Here is a 23,747-nt window from a genome sequence, read left to right as displayed (position 1 = left end):
TGATCTTCCACCATCAAACCTAGAGCACCACCACCTGTAGGTATACACACAGGGACATATCATGTACAGTATATGAGCCTGCATGAATCAAAAAGTCCTCTTCTTTACCATGGATAGATTTATGGTGCAACAGCAAACGGATAGAAGAACACACATAAAACCCTGTGGCTCTTATCTATTTTTCAAAGTCTGTGCTCTCAGAGTGGTTTCCAAAACTCTGCGTGAGGCCACTTCAAAACGCAGCGCTGGTCCTTGAGTGTAGCCTGGCTGAGGAGCGAACACGTCCTCGAGGAGCTCTGCTGTTGATTGTGGAGGGCCAATTAAAATCCCTACTGAAGTCTGGCTCGGTGCGCCACGCGGGCCTGATGAGGCCAATGGGGGAAAAGAGAGAGAGGGGCCGAGGCAGTAAGTCAGAGCGCAGGAAAGACGTATTGTGTGTTTATTCACTTGTTATTTCGGCAGCGGGCACGTGTACTGTATTGCTCTTTGTTGCAGGAGACGGCGGCAGAACGCGGCCCAATCTCAGCGTAGATCAGAGGAACACTTGTGGCAGCAGCAGAGAACGCTGTTTACACATTCAATGAATACCAGATAAAAGTCTGCGTCACACAAACCAAGTGACTTTTAAAGGTCTCCATTTTTCCTTCAAGTCCCTGCTTGATACACACACACACACACACACACACACACACACACACACACACACACACACTGTGAGTTATTTCCTTGATAAGAAACAGCGTTGTGTTCTTTGTAGATGTGTTCAGTCTGATTTTGTGACCTCTACCTTTGATACGGAGGCCTTACCTCCAGCCCAGGAGAGTCTGCTTGGACATATTGTGTCTCAAGTAGAGAATAATAGTACAGAGTTGTTCTGTTCAAGAACAAAGACGTCAGAATAAAAAGAAAGGCCACTGTCACCCAACAAGAACTCTTAATGGGTCAGTAAAGAACATGGTGTTGTCACGGTGCCTGATCACTTCAGTCGTCTCTTTCTACCCACAGAGTTATCAGGATGTGTGCTCATCATGTTGAGTATATACAGTATATGTGGTCATCATGTTGAGTATATACAGTATATGTGCTCATCATGTTGAGTATATACAGTATATGTGGTCATCAGGTTGAGTATATACAGTATATGTGCTCATCATGTTGAGTATATACAGTATATGTGGTCATCATGTTGAGTATATACAGTATATGTGCTCATCATGTTGAGTATATACAGTATATGTGCTCATCAGGTTGAGTATATACAGTATATGTGCTCATCATGTTGAGTATACATTATACAGTAGTAGAGCTTCTTGTGTCAGGTTACATCAGCTGACGTAACACACTCTGTTTGACCTTATACCTTCACAAAGAGAGTCTGTTTCACTGGATCACTGTAGCCTACTAAACACAGTTAAAGCTGCAGTGGGTAGAAATGGAGCAAATATGATAAAACGGTCACAATATCCTGACAGTAGTGCATGAGACAGGTAGTCTGAAAAAAATCATGATCCTCCAGTGTCCTCCGGTGTCCTCCGGTGTCTTCCAGTGTCCTCTGGTGTCCTCCGGTGCTCCTAACAGCTTCTGCCAGATTTCACAGACTCGAGGAAAACAACCAATCAGAGCTGATCTGGAGTCTGCTGTCTCTGAGCAGCTGTCAATCACTCACCAACTCCGACCAAATGGTCAGACTAGGCAGCGCTGATTAAATATGAATCAATATTCTGGTACTGTAATGCCTATTTCTCTCCTCAGATGTTTCCAGAATCATCTTGTAGTGTACTGTTTAGCTGTAAAATGATAAAAGTTTGTGACCCGGCAGATATGTTGAGATCTGCTGAGGAAATACCAAGCACCGCCCACCAGCCTTGGTCAAAGTCTCCCGTCACGGGCTAGATGTTCTAAAGCCTGAAAACAGAGCCATGAGGAGGAGCACAAGTCTAGTTTTCTCTCAGGGCACTTGAATTACAATATGCTGAAAGGTTATTATGGGATGTAGCCCAATGATGCCATCTGCCCCCCCCTCCCCCCCCAACCTCCCCCCAGTAGGAAGATGGCGAGCTAATGGTCAGGGTCCAACTGTAGTCTGCCATGTCTTTCTGTCCCGTCACAGCACCAGTTTAGGACTCATTGAGTGTCTGATCCGACACAGTGACCGTCTCTAAAGGTGTGTGTATGTCGGGCCCCAGCAGCATCAGCCATCTGCTGGATGAGGAGGACCTGCAGGATCCGGAGCCTGTTTGTCACTGTACTGTACATCCTGCTGCTGGTGTCCAAGGTCACTCCCCCCCCCCACCGTAGAATGGATGAGTCCAGGTACACCAGAGGACAGTCATTTGGCTGTGGCCCCACTTCGTTCCTCTCTGCCCCTCAAACACAACAGTTCCCACCGTCCCCCAACAAATGCTACAGCTCATGTATTTTTAATCTTTTGACAGATGCAATTATTCTTTACACGCCGTGCTCGTTAATCTTAATGCAGTTATTACTATTCATCGCAGGACGTTTTTTACCTCCTATTATTTCATTTGAGATGTGTGTGTGTGTGTGTGTGTGTGTGTGTGTGTGTGTGTGTGTGTGTGTGTGTGTGTGTGCCGACACTAAGGCGTCTGGTCCAATCAGAACAGGCCAACAGCAGAGTTAATGAACGTGGGGGGAGGGGGGGCTCAATATGTGACCTGTTGTATCTGGCTATCATTAACATGTGGTCACATATCAGTTATCCACTTTGCTGAGCTCACTAGTGAATGCAAATAACACCTCAGTTCAATGAATGACATTCCAGCAGGATAGTGTTATTAATGCAGGATAATGTTATTATTGCAGGATAATGTTATTAATGAAGGATAGTGTTATTAATGAAGGGTAGTGTTATTAATGCAGGATATTGTTATTAATGTAGGATAATGTTATTAATGCAGGATAGTGTTATTAATGCAGGATATTGTTATTAATGAAGGATAGTGTTATTAATGCAGGATATTGTTATTAATGTAGGATAATGTTATTAATGCAGGATAATGTTATTAATGCAGGATATTGTTATTAATGTAGGATAATGTTATTAATGCAGGATAGTGTTATTAATGCAGGATGTTGTTATTAATGTAGGATAATGTTATTAATGCAGGATAGTGTTATTAATGCAGGATATTGTTATTAATGTAGGATAGTGTTATTAATGCAGGATAGTGTTATTAATGCAGGATATTGTTATTAATGAAGGATAATGTTATTAATGTAGGATAATGTTATTAATGCAGGATAGTGTTATTAATGTAGGATAGTGTTATTAATGCAGGATAGTGTTATTAATGCAGGATATTGTTATTAATGAAGGATAGTGTTATTAATGTAGGATAATGTTATTAATGCAGGATAGTGTTATTAATGCAGGATATTGTTATTAATGTAGGATAATGTTATTAATGCAGGATAGTGTTATTAATGCAGGATATTGTTATTAATGAAGGATAGTGTTATTAATGCAGGATATTGTTATTAATGAAGGATAGTGTTATTAATGCAGGATATTGTTATTAATGTAGGATAATGTTATTAATGCAGGATAATGTTATTAATGCAGGATAGTGTTATTAATGAAGGATAGTGTTATTAATGCAGGATAGTGTTATTAATGCAGGATATTGTTATTAATGAAGGATAGTGTTATTAATGTAGGATAATGTTATTAATGCAGGATAGTGTTATTAATGCAGGATATTGTTATTAATGTAGGATAATGTTATTAATGCAGGATAGTGTTATTAATGCAGGATATTGTTATTAATGAAGGATAGTGTTATTAATGCAGGATATTGTTATTAATGTAGGATAATGTTATTAATGCAGGATAATGTTATTAATGCAGGATATTGTTATTAATGTAGGATAATGTTATTAATGCAGGATAATGTTATTAATGCAGGATATTGTTATTAATGCAGGATAATGTTATTAATGCAGGATAGGGTTATTAATGCAGGATATTGTTATTAATGCAGGATAGGGTTATTAATGTAGGATAATGTTATTAATGCAGGATAGGGTTATTAATGTAGGATAATGTTATTAATGCAGGATAGTGTTATTAATGAAGGATAGTGTTATTAATGAAGGATAGTGTTATTAATGCAGGATATTGTTATTAATGTAGGATATTGTTATTAATGCATGATAATGTTATTAATGAAGGATAGTGTTATAACGTGTTATTAATGCAGGATATTGTCGTTAATGCAGGATAGTGTTATAACGTGTTATTAATGCAGGATAGTGTTATAAAGTGTTATTAATGCAGGGTATTGTTGTTAATGCTGCTGTTCAATGGCAGGTATGATTCACCAGTAAACTGTGAACAGAAATAACTTCTTGATGCGAGTGATTGAAGTGATTTCTTGGTTTTTATGAGGCCCCTAAGCCGACACGTCAATCCACTGGAGTGTTTCATTAGCGCTCTCTGTTTTGATTTGCCGGTGACATCTCCCCATGCTGTGCACTGTAACTCCTACCTGTCTGGGGCTTGAAAGAGGCCTGTTAACAGTGTTTCCTAACTATGTTTATTTCACCTCCGCACCGTTTTGATCAGTGCACATAAACACGTCCTGATCACTGAACGCTCAGAAACTGTGGCAGCTTCTGCCCAAACTCATCGCTTTCCCACAGATGCACCTGACTCCCTCTCTCTTCTTCTTCCTCTCCTCCTCGCCGCCTCACTTTGCTCTTCTTCTCTGCTGGAGTGTGTCTGTGAGTGTGTGTGTGAGTGTGTGTGTGTGTGTGTGTGTGTGCGAGTGGCGTTTGAACGTCTGCGTTTGTTGCCACCTCTGCGAGAGCAGCAAGGCCCTGTCGCCAGGGGCGTAGCCCTGAGACTGACGCTCCAGGTGTTTGCTCTTCCTCGCCTCCTCTCAGTGCTCACACTCATCCCTCAGGATCCACCCCACTCCTCCTCTCCTTCAGAACACAGCTCCTTTTATCTGAGCGGGGAGCTCGCTGAGACTCTCTGAACAATCTGATCTGAATACACCCCTCCAAGTGTGTGTGTGTGTGTGTGTGTGTGTGTGTGCCGGGGCCTACGGCATGGTGGAGGTGTGTGAGTCCTCCTGTGTGTGTGCATGTGTTGGTGGTAATGTTATGGCAGCAGTGCTAGCTAGTGGTGACCAGCGGTACTGCAGAGCAGAGCAGAGTACAAGCAGCCTTTTGTTCCAGTCAGGACGAGACGCTTAGAAGTGCCTCAGATGTTTCCTTCGGCTATGAGATTATCAGAACAGAACGCACTGACCTTAGTAATTCAGACTCATTCAGATGCATAAAGAATAGTTGTCCTTCTTCAACCTTTCATATACATAAGCAAGCAGCAGTGAGAGAGGCCTGCGAGGCACAGCGAGCTGCCTTCATTGTAATTTTGCAGCTGAGTACCTACAGTCAGGATGAGAGGAGAAAAGGAGCGTGGCAGTCTGTCGGAAAATGAGGACGTATAAAAGCTGATGGAAAATGAAAGCTCTCTGGGCGGGACCAGATTATGCACAAGTGATTAATAAGAGCAGTAATAAACAAAGGCCCAGGAGATGTTTGAGGTGCTTAATAATGCATTATGTTCATAAAAGAGCTGGGCCTCTCCAACTGGTCCCTGTGGAGCAGGAGACCCCACAGGGACCAGCAGAGAGACAGACTGGGCTCTGAATGCACACCAACATCTTCACACAGTGTGTCTGTGTGTAGGGATGTGTGTGTGTGTGTGTGTGTGTGTGTGTGTGCATGTAGGAATGTGTGTGTGTGCAACCTGTGAAGAGCTGCTGGTGAATCTGATGACGTTAATTCGTTGTGATTTGTCATAGCGTGTTTTTTGGTCTAATTCCAGGTGAAGTTTGGTGTGCATCTCATTGCTTCTTGTGTTTTCACTGCAGCGTCTCGTGTTAATTTGAAACGCCATCTCGCTTGGCTCCACTCTTTGTTCGGAGCTTTCAAATGTCTTCGTATTGATGTCATTTCTTCTCCGTCCTTCAGTCTGTCAAACAAAGACATGGAAGCGCTATGAAAGAGAACAGGTTAAGAAGTTTCTCTTTCAGCTTTGTTTTGTTCACACACAAAAGACGTCGCTTCCCACAATCAGTTTTTTCATTCCACCTATCTTTTTATTTTAGTATTTCCTCACTCCCTCTGCCACATCAAGGTAAAGCGCCACTTCGCTTCGCTATCTGAATATCAAATGCCGGTTGGTTCAGAATGCAGCGCTAACAGAGAAGTCATGTTTGTGAATGTGTTTCTAATGGAGACTAATCGTTGACAGGTAGAAGAGAGGAGGCCTTATATATCACTTTACATTGTGTGTGAAGGTGAAAGTAAAGACTTGGTGATGTCTCAGCCTAGTTTTGGTTCTTGACAATAACAATATTACAGCAGTGTTACTGTTTGTTGCAGCAGCGAGCGGCGGAGCGTGTTTATGGACCTTGAAGTCCACTCAGAGGGAAAAAAACAAGAGTGTTTTGAATGAAAAGAAAAAACCTTGGAGCACAGCCTTGTAAATTAATTTGTTCGTGTTGTATGATGGGAACACAGCTGGCCTCATTAACATGCGCACAACAAATAATTATAGGGTTTTTTTCTCTCTTCAGCCAGCCAATGCTTGGCTAATGGGCTTGCTGGGTTAATTATGTCAGAGCGTAATTACACAGGGCCCAGGGAGACATAATGGTGCACCCTGCTGCGCCCACACCGCCTAATGATGCTGTATCGCTGACAGGGCCAAGACGGACCGCCCCGACACACCTGCTTGTCTTGGCGCACGCCACCCTAGTCCACCCCCACCCACCCACCTAGACACACATCCTGAACCTGTGCACCGGCCTCCCCCGGGCCTCCCGCGGTCCGCCGGGCCGCCAGGCTGCTGACAGACTTTGGCTGCTGCTCACCCTGGACTGAAGGCTCATACAGTAACCACCTCCCGTCAGCATGGAGATGTGCAATAGTACGGCAACGTGGTGACCACGAGGAAGCAGCTCCAGGGTGGCGGCCTCATTATCGCTCAGACAAAGTGATGAAACTGAATATCAACGCAGCTCACAATGTGCAAAAACAATTAAAAGTCCTGATAACATGTGTTGGCTATTAGCAAGTCAGACTTCATCACAACTTGGCTCTTCTTCTCTAGTTTTTACCATCTCTTGTCCTGGTGCTAATAACACATCATACAGTGAGGAGGCTGCAGACCGGCCTCCACTTCACCATGCTCTATGTACACTATATATACACACTATATATGCACTATATACACACTATATATACACACTATATATACACACTATATATGCATTATATACACACTATATATACACACTATATATACACTATATACACACTATATATACACAATATATATACTCTATATACACACTATATATACACAATATATATACACTATATACACACTATATATACACTATATATACACTCCCAGTGTTTATACTATAGGATATATATATATATGATCTATATGATCTATATTATAGAGTACGGTCTAGACCTGATCTATTTTATAGAGTACGGTCTAGACCTGATCTATATTATAGAGTACGTTCTAGACCTGATCTATATGAAAAGCATCTGGAGATAACTTTTGTTATGATTGGATGCTATAAAAATCAATTGAATTGAACTGAATTGAATCTTAACCCATCAGTGGGTAAAAACACTTCCAACATCATTTTTCAAACTCATTTTTCAAATCCCAGTCTCGTCCCTCTTCCACCTCTGATGACTCGTGGATAACTCCAACTCATTTCAGACTACAGTGGACCTGAACTTGACCATCTGTTTTAAACATCCATCACACTGGTGTTTCTGTGCAATGACCACGGATTATAACTGACATGTTGGGTGTGCATACTTGAACTACCAAATAAACCAGTTGTAAATCTGTATAACGGTTTAAATCCGTCCAGTATAACGGGTTAAACCCGTCCCGTATAACGGGTTAAACCCATCCCGTATAACGGGTTAAATCCGTCCCGTATAACGGGTTAAATCCGTCCCTTATAATGGGTTAAACCCGTCCCGTATAACGGGTTAAATCCGTCCCGTACAAAGGCTTAAACCCGTTTCGTATAACGGGTTAAACCCGTCCCGTATAACGGGTTGAATCCGTCCCGTATAACGGGTTAAACCCGTCCCGTATAACGGGTTAAACCCATCCCGTATAACGGGTTAAATCCATCCCGTATAACGGGTTAAATCCGTCCCTTATAATGGGTTAAATCCGTCCCGTATAACGGGTTAAATCCGTCCCGTATAACGGGTTAAATTGGTCCCGTACAACGGGTTAAACCCGTCCCGTATAACGGGTTAAATCCGTCCCGTACAAAGGCTTAAACCCGTTTCGTATAACGGGTTAAACCCGTCCTGTATAACGGGTTGAATCCGTCCCGTATAACGGGTTAAACCCGTCCCGTATAACGGGTTGAATCCGTCCCGTATAACGGGTTAAACCCGTCCCGTATAACGGGTTGAATCCGTCCCGTACAAAGGATTAAATCCGTCCCGTATAATGGGTTAAACCCGTCCCGTATAATGGGTTAAACCCGTCCCGTATAACGAGTTAAATCTGTCACCGATAACGGGTTAAACCGGTTGGCTTGTTGCCCCGTTGGACTTATTCTAACTGTTAGAGATGATGTCAGAACTCCAGTAAATGTGACCCCCGTTGTACCGAAGCAGAAGTTGACGTGTTCACAAGGACAGCGTGGCGTTGTGCTGTGTGTTCGCCACAGAAGATGATTTATTAGTTTAAAGGAGCTGCTGTGGTCCGATCAGTTGTGATGACCTCACAGCAGACGTCCAATCATCTCTAATTAAGATAAGAGATGAATTGAAAATGGATCCTTTATTTGGCAGCAGTGACGGTGCTGTGACTCCACTGATGAACACGATGCCTCGTCAGCCGGGTTGATTAACAGGGTTAATGTTGAATTCCAGGGTTTCTGTGCTGGATTTACTCTATAAAGAGCTTCTTATTAGCAGCATCAATTAGCTCTCTACTTGCCAAAGTTCTCAGCGGTCTTTGTGGACTCTCCGTCAGACCGGGTAGATCCAAGCCCGTAGAGAGCGCCCCGCTGCTCCACTTTGACGGGGGTTAATTTTGTATACAGACTTAAGTTATATCCCTTCTCTTTAAATTTGCCTGGACTTCCCTCCCCTGCCGCTGATTGATAATCCGGCCTTGTCCATGTGTGAGAGATCCCTTCCTATAATCTCTGTCCTTTGATCATTGGAAGTTGAAAGGATATATATGGGAAAGAGGCTGATAAAGTGATTTCTGTGACAGAGGGTCGATGGAATAGCACTGCTTTAAGTCATCCTGTTTGTCTTAGAAGAGCTCTGCTCTTAATAGTGATGTCCCTGGTGACTGATGCAATATCTCCACAGCTGGTGTAACAGTGAATGCAGACAATGTTTGACTGTAAACGGTCCTGGGAAAAATAGCTTGATCAATTAAATGGCCCAAAATGTTTGTGTGATGAAAATGCAGATACAGCGAGCTGCAATGTCGGGTCAGGATTTCAAAGATTGCAGAAGTTTGGTCTCTGTGATGAGCATTTATTTAGTCCGCGGCCTGCCGGCTCAGAGTTTGCATTCTCTCTCTGTGGCATCTGGCAAAGTTTAAACGTCTGTGGCTCCAACTTCTTATGAAAAGTCACTTCAGTCGGTGCCCAGACGGAAGAAGGATCCAATCGGGTTCCACACACGAGTCTAAGATGAGTGGATGAAAGCTGTGGGAGAAAAGTTTGTGCAGCAAAGCAGCGATTTTCCTCCTCTTTTAGACTTTAGAAGGGCTGCGGTGTGTGTGTGTGTGTGTGTGTGTGTGTGTGTGTGTGCGTGCGTGTGTGTGTGTGTGTGTGTGTGTGTGTGTGTGCGTGCTTCCTCCCCCCTTGTCAAGCAGCTCCCCTGAGCTTCCCTCTCTGTGCTTTGGCACTAGAAGTCACCTCCTTTGGTGTTCGGCAGGCAGGTACACAACAGGAGCAGCTCTCTCTCTCTGAGCTGTTGAACTTTTCGGGAGGGGAAGAAAGGGAAGGGGAAGATTAAAAACAGCCCTGTGATGTGGAGTGCCGAGCTGCCTCCTGAGAATTCCTGGCATAATAATTTAAATGATCAAATGATACAGAGGAGACTTGTTAGCTGAGAAACAGCCTCCTAGTTGGCCCCATGGGCCCGGTGCTGCCGCGCATGCATTGCAAAACAGCTCCTCTGTTGTGCTAAAGAATCCCGCTTTTTTTCCCCCCTTTTCAGGAGCAGACTTTTTCTACACTTTGCCGAGTATAGGTGTGTGCTCGGGACTTAAGACTCCGTCACATATTCATGGCAATCTTTTTGTCTTCTTTGCCATTCATCAGCACATGAGAAGACTCATTAGAGCTGCTTTCTGTACATGTGAAGGGTGTGTCATTAGGTCCAGCCTGTGAAGTGTTCAAAGAGAGGAGAAAGTCTCAGAGTCACTGTGTGGAAACTAGTCTCAGTGGAATAGTGAGTCTTCTCTGTTGAAAGTGTGCTGCAGAGAGCTCTGTAAAGTGCTTTACAGGCAGCGCGCACAGTAAAACAGCTACTTTGCTTTTTTTGAAAAGTACGAGTGTATGGATATATCATCCATGGAGGTTTGTTTGTGTCTCTCTTCACAGATCCAGCTCCGGTGCTGGAGGCCTCCCACACCCTGGAGGAAAGGCTGCAGCACCTCCACAGCTCGGCCCCAGACAGCCAGGCGCTGGTACGGGAGATCAGCAGCCACTGGAAGAAACACCTGGAGTGCCTTGAAAAGACAGGTGAGGCCACAATCCTCCACCACAGGCTGCTACTGTACCGTACTGTCTGAGAGCTACCGGTCTAAATCATCTAAAGGTACCAGGCATGAATCCTCTATATCAGGCTGCTACTGTACCGTACCGTCTGAGAGCTACCGATCTAAATCATCTAAAGGTACCAGGCATGAATCCTCCACATCAGGCTGCTACTGTACCGTACCGTCTGAGAGCTACCGGTCTAAATCATCTAAAGGTACCAGGCATGAATCCTCTATATCAGGCTGCTACTGTACCGTACCGTCTGAGAGCTACCGGTCTAAATCATCTAAAGGTACCAGGCATGAATCCTCTATATCAGGCTGCTACTGTACCATACTGTCTGAGAGCTACCGGTCTAAATCATCTAAAGGTACCAGGCATGAATCCTCCACATCAGGCTGCTACTGTACCGTACCGTCTGAGAGCTATCGGTCTAAATCATCTAAAGGTACCAGGCATGAATCCTCCACATCAGGCTGCTACTGTACCGTACCGTCTGAGAGCTACCGGTCTAAATCATCTAAAGGTACCAGGCATGAATCCTCCACATCAGGTTTCTACTGTACCGTACCGTCTGAGAGCTACCGGTCTAAATCATCTAAAGGTACCAGGCACGAATACTCCACATCAGGCTGCTACTGTACCGTACCGTCTGAGAGCTACCGGTCTAAATCATCTAAAGGTACCAGGCATGAATCCTCCACATCAGGTTTCTACTGTACCGTACCGTCTGAGAGCTACCGGTCTAAATCATCTAAAGGTACCAGGCATGAATCCTCCACATCAGGTTTCTACTGTACCGTACCGTCTGAGAGCTACCGGTCTAAATCATCTAAAGGTACCAGGCATGAATCCTCTATATCAGGCTGCTACTGTACCGTACCGTCTGAGAGCTACCGGTCTAAATCATCTAAAGGTACCAGGCATGAATCCTCCACATCAGGTTTCTACTGTACCGTACCGTCTGAGAGCTACCGGTCTAAATCATCTAAAGGTACCAGGCATGAATCCTCCACATCAGGTTTCTACTGTACCGTACCGTCTGAGAGCTACCGGTCTAAATCATCTAAAGGTACCAGGCATGAATCCTCTATATCAGGTTTCTACTGTACCGTACCGTCTGAGAGCTACCGGTCTAAATCATCTAAAGGTACCAGGCATGAATCCTCCACATCAGGCTGCTACTGTACCGTACCGTCTGAGAGCTACCGGTCTAAATCATCTAAAGGTACCAGGCATGAATCCTCTATATCAGGTTTCTACTGTACCGTACCGTCTGAGAGCTACCGGTCTAAATCATCTAAAGGTACCAGGCATGAATCCTCAATATCAGGTTTCTACTGTACCGTACCGTCTGAGAGCTACCGGTCTAAATCATCTAAAGGTACCAGGCATGAATCCTCCACATCAGGTTTCTACTGTACCGTACCGTCTGAGAGCTACCGGTCTAAATCATCTAAAGGTACCAGGCATGAATCCTCTATATCAGGCTGCTACTGTACCGTACCGTCTGAGAGCTACCGGTGTAAATCATCTAAAGGTACCAGGCATGAATCCTCCACATCAGGCTGCTACTGTACCGTACCGTCTGAGAGCTACCGGTCTAAATCATCTAAAGGTACCAGGCATGAATCCTCTATATCAGGTTTCTACTGTACCGTACCGTCTGAGAGCTACCGGTCTAAATCATCTAAAGGTACCAGGCATGAATCCTCTATATCAGGTTTCTACTGTACCGTACCGTCTGAGAGCTACCGGTCTAAATCATCTAAAGGTACCAGGCATGAATCCTCTATATCAGGTTTCTACTGTACCGTACCGTCTGAGAGCTACCGGTCTAAATCATCTAAAGGTACCAGGTATGAATCCTCCACATCAGGTTTCTACTGTACCGTACCGTCTGAGAGCTACCGGTCTAAATCATCTAAAGGTACCAGGCATGAATCCTCTATATCAGGCTGCTACTGTACCGTACCGTCTGAGAGCTACCGGTGTAAATCATCTAAAGGTACCAGGCATGAATCCTCTATATCTGGTTTCTACTGTACCGTACCGTCTGAGAGCTACCGGTCTAAATCATCTAAAGGTACCAGGCATGAATCCTCTATATCAGGTTTCTACTGTACCGTACCGTCTGAGAGCTACCGGTCTAAATCATCTAAAGGTACCAGGCATGAATCCTCCACATCAGGTTTCTACTGTACCCTACCGTCTGAGAGCTACCTGTCTAAATCATCTAAAGGTACCAGCTCTCAGCTGTCAGCTCTCAGCTGTCAGCTCTGACTTCCACCAAATGTCTGGAGAAATTGTGAGAAACCTTAAGATGAACATTTCATCAAATAGAAATGTTAACGTGTTCATCTCTAAGATTTTCATTTACTTCATCACCTACTGATGAAAATATTATTAAACTAGATTGGCATTCGGAGAGCGCAGACCTCCGCCAAGGTGCATGACTTTAAGAACAGATCACAGCTCCCAGCTGGCGGTACGGTGAGGTGACCGGCTTATTATTGACAAGGTCTGTTTCCGTGTAACGTATCGGCGGATGCCTCTCTCATTCAGCAGCCTTGTTATGTCTGTATAACGCTACACTACGTTGTCTCTCATCCCGTCATCTACCGCTTTGTTCTTTCTCACCGCAGACGGCCAGCAGCTACACACACACATCCACACACACACACGTATCTCTCCGCTCTCAGAAGGAGGCGGGGTCATGCGTCATCAACGTGTCATCAACGCGTCATCAACGTGTCATCAACGCGTCATCAACATGTCATCAACGCGTCATCAACGCATCATCAACGCGTCATTAACGCGTCTTCAACGCGTCATCAACGCGTCATCAACGCGTTGTCAACGCGTTGTCAACATGTCTTCAACGCGTCATCAACGCGTCATCAACGCGTCGTCAACGTGTCATCGACGCGTCATCAGTTACACTGCGCATGTGTTATACCCTGTGGTCTTAATGCTCAGGCTGATCGGAATTCTTAAAAAAAATCCTGAATCCGGATCATGATCCGGGTCGCCACCAAAATCTAATGGATTGTTCATTGTGCCACACCCAACCCCTCCAAAACATTTCATTCAAATCCATGGCGGACTTTTGGAGAAATTCTGCTAACAGACAAACAAACCAACCAATGCTGGTGAAAACACAACAACTCCATCAGATTGAGTCCAATAGAAACTGTAAATGAACCAGAACTGAAATGTGAAGGATCAGCTGATGTTGGAGCCGACTTCCTCCTCACAGAGCCCTCAGAGGACGGTCCAGCAGGGACAGAGGACGCACCAGAGTCCAGCTCCCCAGCCTCCCTGATGACGCCCAACAGCACCCCGGCTCCCAGGGCCCCGGGCTCCCCACAGCAGAATCACCAGGACCGAGCTGAGGGCCGAGGGTGAGAACCAGTGAACCGCTGTCTGCTTCTGACTGCCAACCAGTAGAGATTTACATCATAGGTTCAGGTCACCTGAGTTAAAGGTTCAGTAGGTGACTTTAATAAAAATAACTTTTTATCATATTTGTTCACTATCAGATATGAATCCATATCCTGTTACTGTAATGTCTATTTCTCGCCTCAAATGTTGTCAGAAACATATTTTACTGTTCAGCTGTAAAAAGAGAGAGTTTGTATTGGATTGAAGTTACTGAACCTTTAATGTGTCACCAGCAGTCTGTCATTTACTCAAGTCATTATATTTGGTATAAAATGTATTTAAAGATGGTCAAAAATAACGCTGAGATGTCCCCATGCAGAGATGCAACAATATTCAGCCGTTAATGAACACATTAGAGCAGGGGTCAGCAACTTTACTAGCAAAAGAGCCATTTTAGGCAACAAAAAAAAATCTATCTGGAGCCGCAAAACATCTGATCATTGTGATGAAGGTAACACAGTTTATAGTCTACGTATATAGTATATAAGGCTGATGCAGTGAGGGCCAAAGAGCAGATGTACTACAGAGTATTAGGGCCACATTGAGGGAAAAAACATCTGAGATTTACAGAATAAAGACATAATAATACGAGAAAAAAGTCAATATTACAAAAATAAAGTCATAACACATAAGACAACATACAACACATAACACAAGAAAATAACAGGTAAAATTACTACTTTATAATATTATGACTTTATTCTCATAATATTACGACTTTTTTTCTCGTAAACCTATGAATTAATTCTCGTAATATTATGACTTTATTCTCTAAATCTCAGATTTATTTTTTTCCTCAATGTGACCCTAATACTCCGTCGTACCGTCGTACCATAGACCTACAACAATGATCAATAAAAATGAAAATGTAAACAAAAAACAGTTATTCATTTCCATTTTTAAAAATCCACAGGGAGCCTCTAGAGAGGCGCTAAAGAGACGCAGGTTGCTGACCCCTGGTTTAGAGGGCCATGTGACCCCGGTACCTAAATGGACATATAACTTGTCCCGGGGACATGTAGCTTGTCCTGGGGACATGTGGGGTTGCAGAGAGACGCGATACTGAATGTTTTTATAAAAATCTACGAAAGATGAGTGAAATGAAGTTCAGTTCATCTTTGTGTTTCGAGGTGGTAGCAGGGTGAGATTAACACCTGGTTCTGTCTCTTGGCTTTCAATGTGAGGCTGTGAAGTAGTGAAGGAACTGACACAGTTGTTTCTCTCAGGGAGGAAGAGGAGGAGGAAGAGGAGGAGAGCGCCAGTGTTGGTTTGGCTGACAGACTATCAGAGGCCGAGGAGAAGATCAAGGTTCTGCATTCATGTAAGTGGTTTAAACACTGACACCATGTTCACTTCAACCTGAGCTGGTACCGGTACCGGTACCATCACTGGTTGTGCTCAAACCAACACATTCATGAATGAAGGTACCAGTTTAACACCATCTATTTAAGTGGTTTAAACACTGACACCATGTTCACTTCCACCAGTGATGGTACCGGTACCGGTACCATCACTGGTTCTGATCAAATCAACACATTCATGAATGAAGGTAACAGTTTAACACCATCTATCTGTGAGTTCTCTGACTGTTACGTTTGAACTAAAAATGACCTGTATTTTGAAGAGATATTAATTATATTGGTAAATAAACTCAGTAGTGTAGCTTTAAGGTCAAAGGTCATGTGTTGTTTTTTGCCTCTCACAGCTCTGAACACGGCCCAGACGGAGCTGCTGGACCTGCGGTGTAAATACAACCAGCAGATGGCCAATAAGTAAGAGTCACGTCTCACGTTTTACGTTACCACGTTGTTTCTGATACACTTTCACACATCCTCACCCTCCCTGAGGCGGTGGTTCCACCTCTTCCTCATCCTCACCCTCCCTGAGGCAGTGGTTCCACCTCTTCCTCATCCTCACCCTCCCTGAGGCGGTGGTTCCACCTCTTCCTCATCTTCACCCTCCCTGAGGCGGTGGTTCCACCTCTTCCTCATCCTCACCCTCCCTGAGGTGGTGGTGGTGGTTCCACACACCGCCACTTCTTCCTCATCTTCACCCTCCCCGAGACGGTGGTTCCACCTCTTACTCATTCTGCCCTCTCTGAGGGGGTGGCGGTGGTTCCACCTCTTCCTCATTCTGCCCTCTCTGAGGCAGTGGCGGTGGTTCCACCTCTTCCTCATTCTGCCCTCTCTGAGGCAGTGGCGGTGGTTCCACCTCTTCCTCATTCTGCCTCCATAAAGTGCGGTCCCGTGTCGAGCGGAGGAATGCCGTTGTAACGGCGCAGAGTGACTCAGCCACTAATGCAGGTCGATGAGAGAGGTCTGTGTTTGCCTTCGCTGGCAGCTGGGCCATGACAGCCCTCAAGAAGAATTGCTCCATTTAAAGATTACTTCAGAAAACACTCTACCTTGTCCTGGTCTTTGAGCGCAATGTATCCAGCGCACGGCTGAAATGAATCTGAGCTTGTATGAAGGATGTCGATAGACATTCAAAGTAAACACTCCTTTGTTTGGCTGCTGCTCCAGAGCACAGTCAGCCGCTGCTAATGGATTTTCTCCCAGGCTTAATCCATGGCACAATTGAACTGATGTTTCTAGACCCACTGCCATCCATTTTGTTGGATTGGACACATTTTCACTTTGTGCAGTGTGAGAGAGCATCTGTGTTATGTGGTGTGAGTGTTGTCCCGGTCCCGGTCCGTTCGTCGGTTCTGACCCCAGAGCTCCAGCCTAGTCCTCCCTCCCTGACCCTCAGCCTCTATTACTCTCACTGACTCTTTCCTCAATGTTGATAAGAAAGACTATTTGTCTGCGTCGGCTTCAGTAGCAGAGCAGCTAATCAATACAAAACATTTTCCGTACTGCACAAGTTCATTAAACGTGGCGCTGACACCTGTTAGTGTTGTTGTCAGCGGGGCGCCATCTATCCTGGCCCCATCGATGGGACCGGTACACGGCCCAGACCCTCTGAAACCAAGATGGTCTGAGACTGACTCCATCTATCCTGGCCCCATCGATGGGACCGGTTCACGGCCCAGACCCTCTGAAACCAGGATGGTCTGAGACTGACTCCATCTATCCTGGCCTCATTGGCGGGACCGGTTCACGGCCCAGACCCTCTGAAACCAGGATGGTCTGAGACTGACTCCATCTATCCTGGCCTCATCGACGGGACCGGTTCACTGCCCAGACCCTCTGAAATTAGGATGGTCTGAGACTGACTCCATCTATCCTGTCCTCATCGACGGGACCGGTTCACGGCCCAGACCCTCTGAAATTAGGATGGTCTGAGACTGACTCCATCTATCCTGTCCTCATCGACGGGACCGGTTCACTGCCCAGACCCTCTGAAATTAGGAAGATCTGAGACTGACTCCATCTATCCTGGCCTCATCGACTGGACCGGTTCACAGCCGAGACTCTCTGAAACCAGGATGGTCTGAGACTGACTCCATCTATCCTGGCCTCATCGGCGGGACCGGTTCACGGCCCAGACCCTCTGAAACCAGGATGGTCTGAGACTGACTCCATCTATCCTGGCCTCATCGGCGGGACCGGTTCACGGCCCAGACCCTCTGAAACCAGGATGGTCTGAGACTGACTCCACATGTAGAAATGCTGCTCCTGACATGATGACCCAGTGGATATCTGAGGTGGTTCTGCAGCCTGATGTGAGACAACAGGAGCCGTTCAGTACAAACATGAAAGAGAATGAAGGTTTGGCTGAATGGAGTTTCTTTAATGTGGATTAAAAAAGTCTAATGTGTTCTTTGAACACATGTTTCTTTTGGTAGAAAGGACCAGTTTGTCCTGAAACTTGAGAAACCCTATGTGCATATTTAAATCAATCCCAGCATCCTCATTAATTCATCTTATCTACCTTTTGAAAATCAGGTCCCATGTGAGCAAAATCAAACTGTTGAACTTCAAACAAACCTCATGAATAATCCTGCTGAGCGTCTGTTTCAATTACACCGCTCTGATAGTCACATGTATGGAGGCTGAGGAGCTGTGAGGACAGCAGTAGTACGTACACACCGTACATCCATCGGCCCGCTGAGGTCACAGAGTTCACAGAGGTCAAAGAGGTCACGCCACCGCTACCGTACAGGAGTTTATATTCAAGCAGTAAATTGCAGCTGCTGATTCATGATGTTTATTATCTTCAATATCTTCATGTGATTGACAACAAGATGAGGCCCTATAATACATTATAAACATACCTACAATCTGCTCATAACACTGTATAATTATAGTTATAAATAAATATTCATAATGCTTTATAACAATAATCACAACACATTATAGATATATATACTTACAGGGTCCAGTATCATAATAACTATAATCACTGCTGGTCACTCACTGACATTTTTTTGTTGCGAGGATCATAGTGTAATATAATCTTTTCATAATGCATTATGATCACTGTTATGATGCATTATAATTTGTCATTGTAGTGAAAAATACCATTAAATCAGAACAACACACAAAACGTTTGTGAGATTATTTTTTACTTTACTTAAAGCAAAAAATGAGCACTTATAGTAACTTATAATCACATTATAACGCATCATAACAGTGATTATAATCCATTATAAAAATGATTATAATGTATTACAACTATATGAGAATTATAATACACTAGGATCCTTGCACAAAAAAATAAGTATTGTGATACTTGACCTTTTAAGTCATTATAAAATGCTTTATAATGTGTTATGATTATTGTTATAAATCATTATGAATATTTATGAGTGCTTATAACTATAATTATACAGTGCTATAAGAAGATTATAAGCAATGCATGTAATGCATTATAGACATGGGCCTCATAGTGTCAAGTGTTAAGAGGGATACAGTTTAAAGAAAGCATAACCGAACAGTTACATGAAGTAATAACATTTAAAAAGTGTATATGAGTGGACGTTGTGTATGTGGGTAACACTTTTTAGTGTGACTTTATTATAAACATGATTTAATGATTATATGCTAAACTATCCTCTAATGGTTAAAATAGGGCCCTGAGGCTGAGAAGCGGCTGTGTGCTGCTCTTCATCTGAGGTGGAAAACCAAAACTAATAGAAGACACTTGTGATCACTATGGTGACTGATTGTCTCCACAGATGTAACCTGGTAGCTGACGTCATGATTCAGGGAGGTTTTTAAGACATTTATTATTATTATCTATTCATCAGCAGACATGGAAATAAAACAGATCAACTAACTTTGTATTCTTTTCCTGGAAATATATTAAATAAATTAGCAGCTATTGGGAAATAGTGGAATATAATTATGAAATCATGTTTATAATAAAGTCATTTTAGATCAATGTTGAGGTAAATATTGGGGTAATTTGGCAGTAATTCCAAAGAAATTTAAAATACGTTAACTGCTAATTATCACCTAATTACCATGAAATCACTGGACCTGTAAAATGAAGTATTACCTGTATTATAAAGTTTGTCCTTTTATATCCTGTGTAGTCTTGAAGGTGTGATAATGTGATAGGTGTGAACGCAGCTCAGTAATCCTGCGCGTGTGTGTGTGTGTGTGTGTGTGTGTGTGTGTGTGTGTGTGTGTGTGTGTGTGTGTGCGTGCGTGCGTGCGTGCGTGCGTGCGTGTATGTGTTCCAGGGCAGAGGAGGTCGACGCCATCATGGCCAATCTAGAGAGAGCCAACCAGGTGAGTAGAGTCTTCCTCTGATTGAGCTGCTCCTTCGTTAAGGTAATCACTGCTGTAATCAAGCCTCAGCTTTAATTAGACCCCCCCCCCCGTCCTGGGCGTCCCCCCACCCCCTCCCCTGACTGAGTGATTAGTGAGTGTAAACCTGAGGCGCCGTCGGTGGGCGCTACAGCAGCACGCCTCCACTCAGAAGAGAACAGCGATTGATGCGTGAGCGCCAACGCCACGGTTCTTCGTTATCTCACCGCCTTGATTGCTTCCTATCCTGGTGATCCCTCCTTTCCTCCCCTCTCCTGATTGCTTCCTATCCTGGTGATCCCTCCTTTCCTCCCCTCTCCTGATTGCTTCCTATCCTCCTTTCCTCTCCCCTCTCCTGATTACTTCCTGTCCTGGTGATCTCTCCTTTCCTCTCCTCTCTCCTGATTGCTTCCTATCCTGGTGATCTCTCCTTTCCTCTCTTCTCTTGATTGCTTCCTATCCTGGTGATCCCTCCTTTCCTCCCCTCTCTTGATTGCTTCCTATCCTGGTGATCCCTCCTTCCTCCCCTCTCCTGATGGCTTCCTATCCTCCTTTCCTCTCCACTCTCCTGATTGCTTCCTATCCTGGTGATTCTTCCTTTCCTCTCCTCTCTCCTGATTGCTTCCTATCCTCCTTTCCTCTCCTCTCTCCTGATTGCTTCCTATCCTGGTAATCCGTCCTTTCCTCCCCTCTCTTGATTGCTTTCTATCCTGGTGATCCCTCCTTTCCTCCCCTCTCTTGATTGCTTTCTATCCTGGTGATCCCTCATTTCCTCCCCTCTCCTGATTGCTTCCTATCCTCCTTTCCTCTCCTCTCCCCTGATTGCTTCCTATCCTGGTGATCCCTCCTTTCCTCTCCTCTCTCCTGATTGCTTCCTATCCTGGTGATCCTTCCTTTCCTCTCCCCTCTCCTGATTGCTTCCTATCCAGGTGATCTCTCCTTTCCGCTCCCCTCTCCTGATTGCTTCCTATCCTGTTGGTCTCTCCTTTCCTCTCTTCTCTTGATTGCTTCCTATCCTGGTGATCCCTCCTTTCCTCTCCTCTCCTGATTGCTTCCTATCCTGGTGATCCCTCCTTTCCTCCCCTCTCTTGATTGCTTTCTATCCTGGTGATCCCTCCTTTCCTCCCCTCTCTTGATTGCTTTCTATCCTGGTGATCCCTCATTTCCTCCCCTCTCCTGATTGCTTCCTATCCTCCTTTCCTCTCCTCTCTCCTGATTGCTTCTTATCGTGGTGATCCCTCCTTTCCTCTCCTCTCTCCTGATTGCTTCCTATCCTCCTTTCCTCTCCCCTCTCCAGCTCCTTTTCTCCCTCTGCTGCTCTCTGCCAGCAGCTCCTAGATAAATGTTCTCAGAATGAATCATTAATTAGCAGGCCGGGTGTGACAGAGCAGGTAAACAGTTTGGGGAATAAAGTAGGCCGACTAAACAGCCCCCTCAGCACAATACAGCGCCGGCTGCACTCGTCTACGAAGGTTTCCTCTCAGATTTCAGGACGAGGGCGCCTCCTGTGATTTATGTATATGCTCTCACCTTGATCATATCATTAGCCCGTTGATGCGTCCTGTGTAGGAGAGCGGTAACGCTGTGATGTCATGATGTCTGTGCAGAGAGCAGAGAAGGCTCAGAGGGAGGTGGAGAGGCTAAAGGAGCAGCTGGCCGCCGGGAGCTGCCCTCCAGCAGAGGGCGCTAGCAGGGTAAGAACCATGATGTGCACGTCTTCATCTGACATTACAGGATTACTGGACACATCTAGGAAGTACTGGAACGTAACTATGTACAGTTACTCAAGTACTGTACTGAAGTACAATGATGACATACTTGTACTTTACTTGATTATTTCCATTACATGCTACTTTGTACATAACACTACATTTCAGAGAATATTGTACTTTGTACTACATTGATGTGATTCTGTAGTTACTAGTTACTTTTCAGATTTTACATACAAAACACATGATCATATTTAAAATATTATGCATTGTTAAATATAACCAACAGTATTTAGCAGAGTTCAAATAGTTCCCCGACCAGCAGATGATAATATAGAATAAAAGGATTCTGACAGGGACCGTTTTCCTGTATTATGAGTACTTTTACTTTTGATACTTTAAGTACATGTTGATAATAATGCTTCATACCTCAGGGCTACCCTTAGTGTGGGGCACCGAAATCACCACGAGTGCTGTGCTCAAAGTTCTAATTATTTCAACTCTGACCTCGGCTGCCCCTGACTTCTCAAAGCTCAACCAATGAGATAACAGCTACAACTGGTGTTGTTGCCTAGAAACAGTGAAGTAGCTTCCTTGCACACCTCTGAATGACATATAATATATATATATATATATACGTATATATATATATATACGTATATATATATATATATATATATATATATAATACCTGCTCAGCACTGTGCTTTACCTCTGCAGGGCTCTGCAGCACCCGACCTCGAGCTGAGCAAAGAGCAGATGTCTCATCATGTGAAGCAGCTTTAGACTTTCACTGTTTTTAAGTTGTGCTGAAGCTACTTTTACTGAAGTAAAGGATCTGAATACGTCTTCCGCTGTTAGGATGCTTGTTTTTTTATTTTTGGTAACTTGTAGGATACTAACTCATCACTGCTTTAGTATCTTTTGTAGTTTACATCCCAGAGATAACCTGTCAGTCAACACTGCTGTATGTCCACTGTTGGGATGTCTTCTCTTGTGGACTTTAAGCTGCTGTAGGTGAGGCATGTTTTCTCATCAGCCAAAGAAAATACAGATTTATTCTTAGACTTGTAGTTTATTCCACAGTGACCCTCCAGAGACCCCTCTAGAGAGATGTAGTTCCACATGTGCAAAAAGACAAAGTAAATCCCAGCAACACCGGAGACGGACAAATACTAGATTTGAACAAGATTGGTTCACTTTTTGATATATATATTTTCATATTTGACATTAATCCATCTGTCTTAATCAAAGCAAACAACAGCTACTAAACAGAGTAAAGACAGTATTGATCACCTGTCAAACCTGTAGTTCAAGGTCTTAAAATCATCGTCATATCTATTCTTTGAAATGAACAAATTATGACTAACACCGAAATATAGACAGATGTGTTGTGTAAAAGTAATCAGATTACAGAGACAGTGACAGAGAGCTACAGCTACAGATACAGATACAGATATACGACCACAGTATTACCGGTTACCTGAAGTCCCATTCTCTCACTGTCCAGCTGTCTGACTTCTATCAACACTGTAGAGGTTGTGACTCACCGGCTGGCCTCTCACCTCCCCCCCCTCACCCTCTTATCAACACCCCCCTCCTCACCCTCACCGGCTGGCCTCTCACCTTTCCCCCCCCTCACCCTTTTATCACCCCCCTCCCCCCCCTCACACCCTGTCAGGAGAGGAAGGAGAAGGGCGAGGTGTTGCCCTCCCAGCTGGAGGCCGCCCTGTTGGCTAAAGACCGTGAAATCCTCCGTCTTCTTGAGAACATTCAGCGGCTGCAGTTCACGCTACAGGAAGTTCAAGAGACCTCGGCTAATCAGATCCTAGAGATGGAACGCCAGCTGGCCTATAAGACGGAAGCTATCGAGGTGAGTGGAACATGGAGAACACCTCCTCAGTCCTGCCATAACTAATGAGACTCTTATTAATATGGAATAAAAACATGCTTCTTGTATGTTTCCATTTCAGAGATTAGAAGCTAAACTGCAGTCCCAGATGGACTACGAAGAGATTAAAACTGAGCTCAGGTGATCATGTTAGTGGAAGTCATTCAGAATAATGTCACTTTAA

General features: G+C 44.3%; 1 protein-coding gene across 6 annotated transcripts in view; it reads left to right on the top strand.

Annotated features, from left to right (window-relative positions):
- cux2b (cut-like homeobox 2b) overlaps window positions 1–23,747 on the top strand; it is a 118,649-nt gene that overhangs the window by 81,456 nt on the left and 13,446 nt on the right. For all 6 annotated transcript variants that reach the window (XM_074637072.1, XM_074637069.1, XM_074637068.1 and 3 more), the window contains 8 exons: window positions 10,662–10,802; window positions 14,080–14,224; window positions 15,491–15,585; window positions 15,970–16,036; window positions 19,897–19,945; window positions 21,571–21,657; window positions 23,354–23,545; window positions 23,646–23,704. In XM_074637072.1, the coding sequence (XP_074493173.1) occupies window positions 10,662–10,802; window positions 14,080–14,224; window positions 15,491–15,585; window positions 15,970–16,036; window positions 19,897–19,945; window positions 21,571–21,657; window positions 23,354–23,545; window positions 23,646–23,704 (835 nt within the window). The remainder of the gene's footprint in view (window positions 1–10,661; window positions 10,803–14,079; window positions 14,225–15,490; window positions 15,586–15,969; window positions 16,037–19,896; window positions 19,946–21,570; window positions 21,658–23,353; window positions 23,546–23,645; window positions 23,705–23,747) is intronic.

The sequence above is a fragment of the Sebastes fasciatus genome, chromosome 6, assembly GCF_043250625.1.
Source record: "Sebastes fasciatus isolate fSebFas1 chromosome 6, fSebFas1.pri, whole genome shotgun sequence".
In the NCBI taxonomy this organism is placed as follows: domain Eukaryota; kingdom Metazoa; phylum Chordata; class Actinopteri; order Perciformes; family Sebastidae; genus Sebastes; species Sebastes fasciatus.
This window is presented reverse-complemented; position numbering and strand designations above follow the sequence as displayed.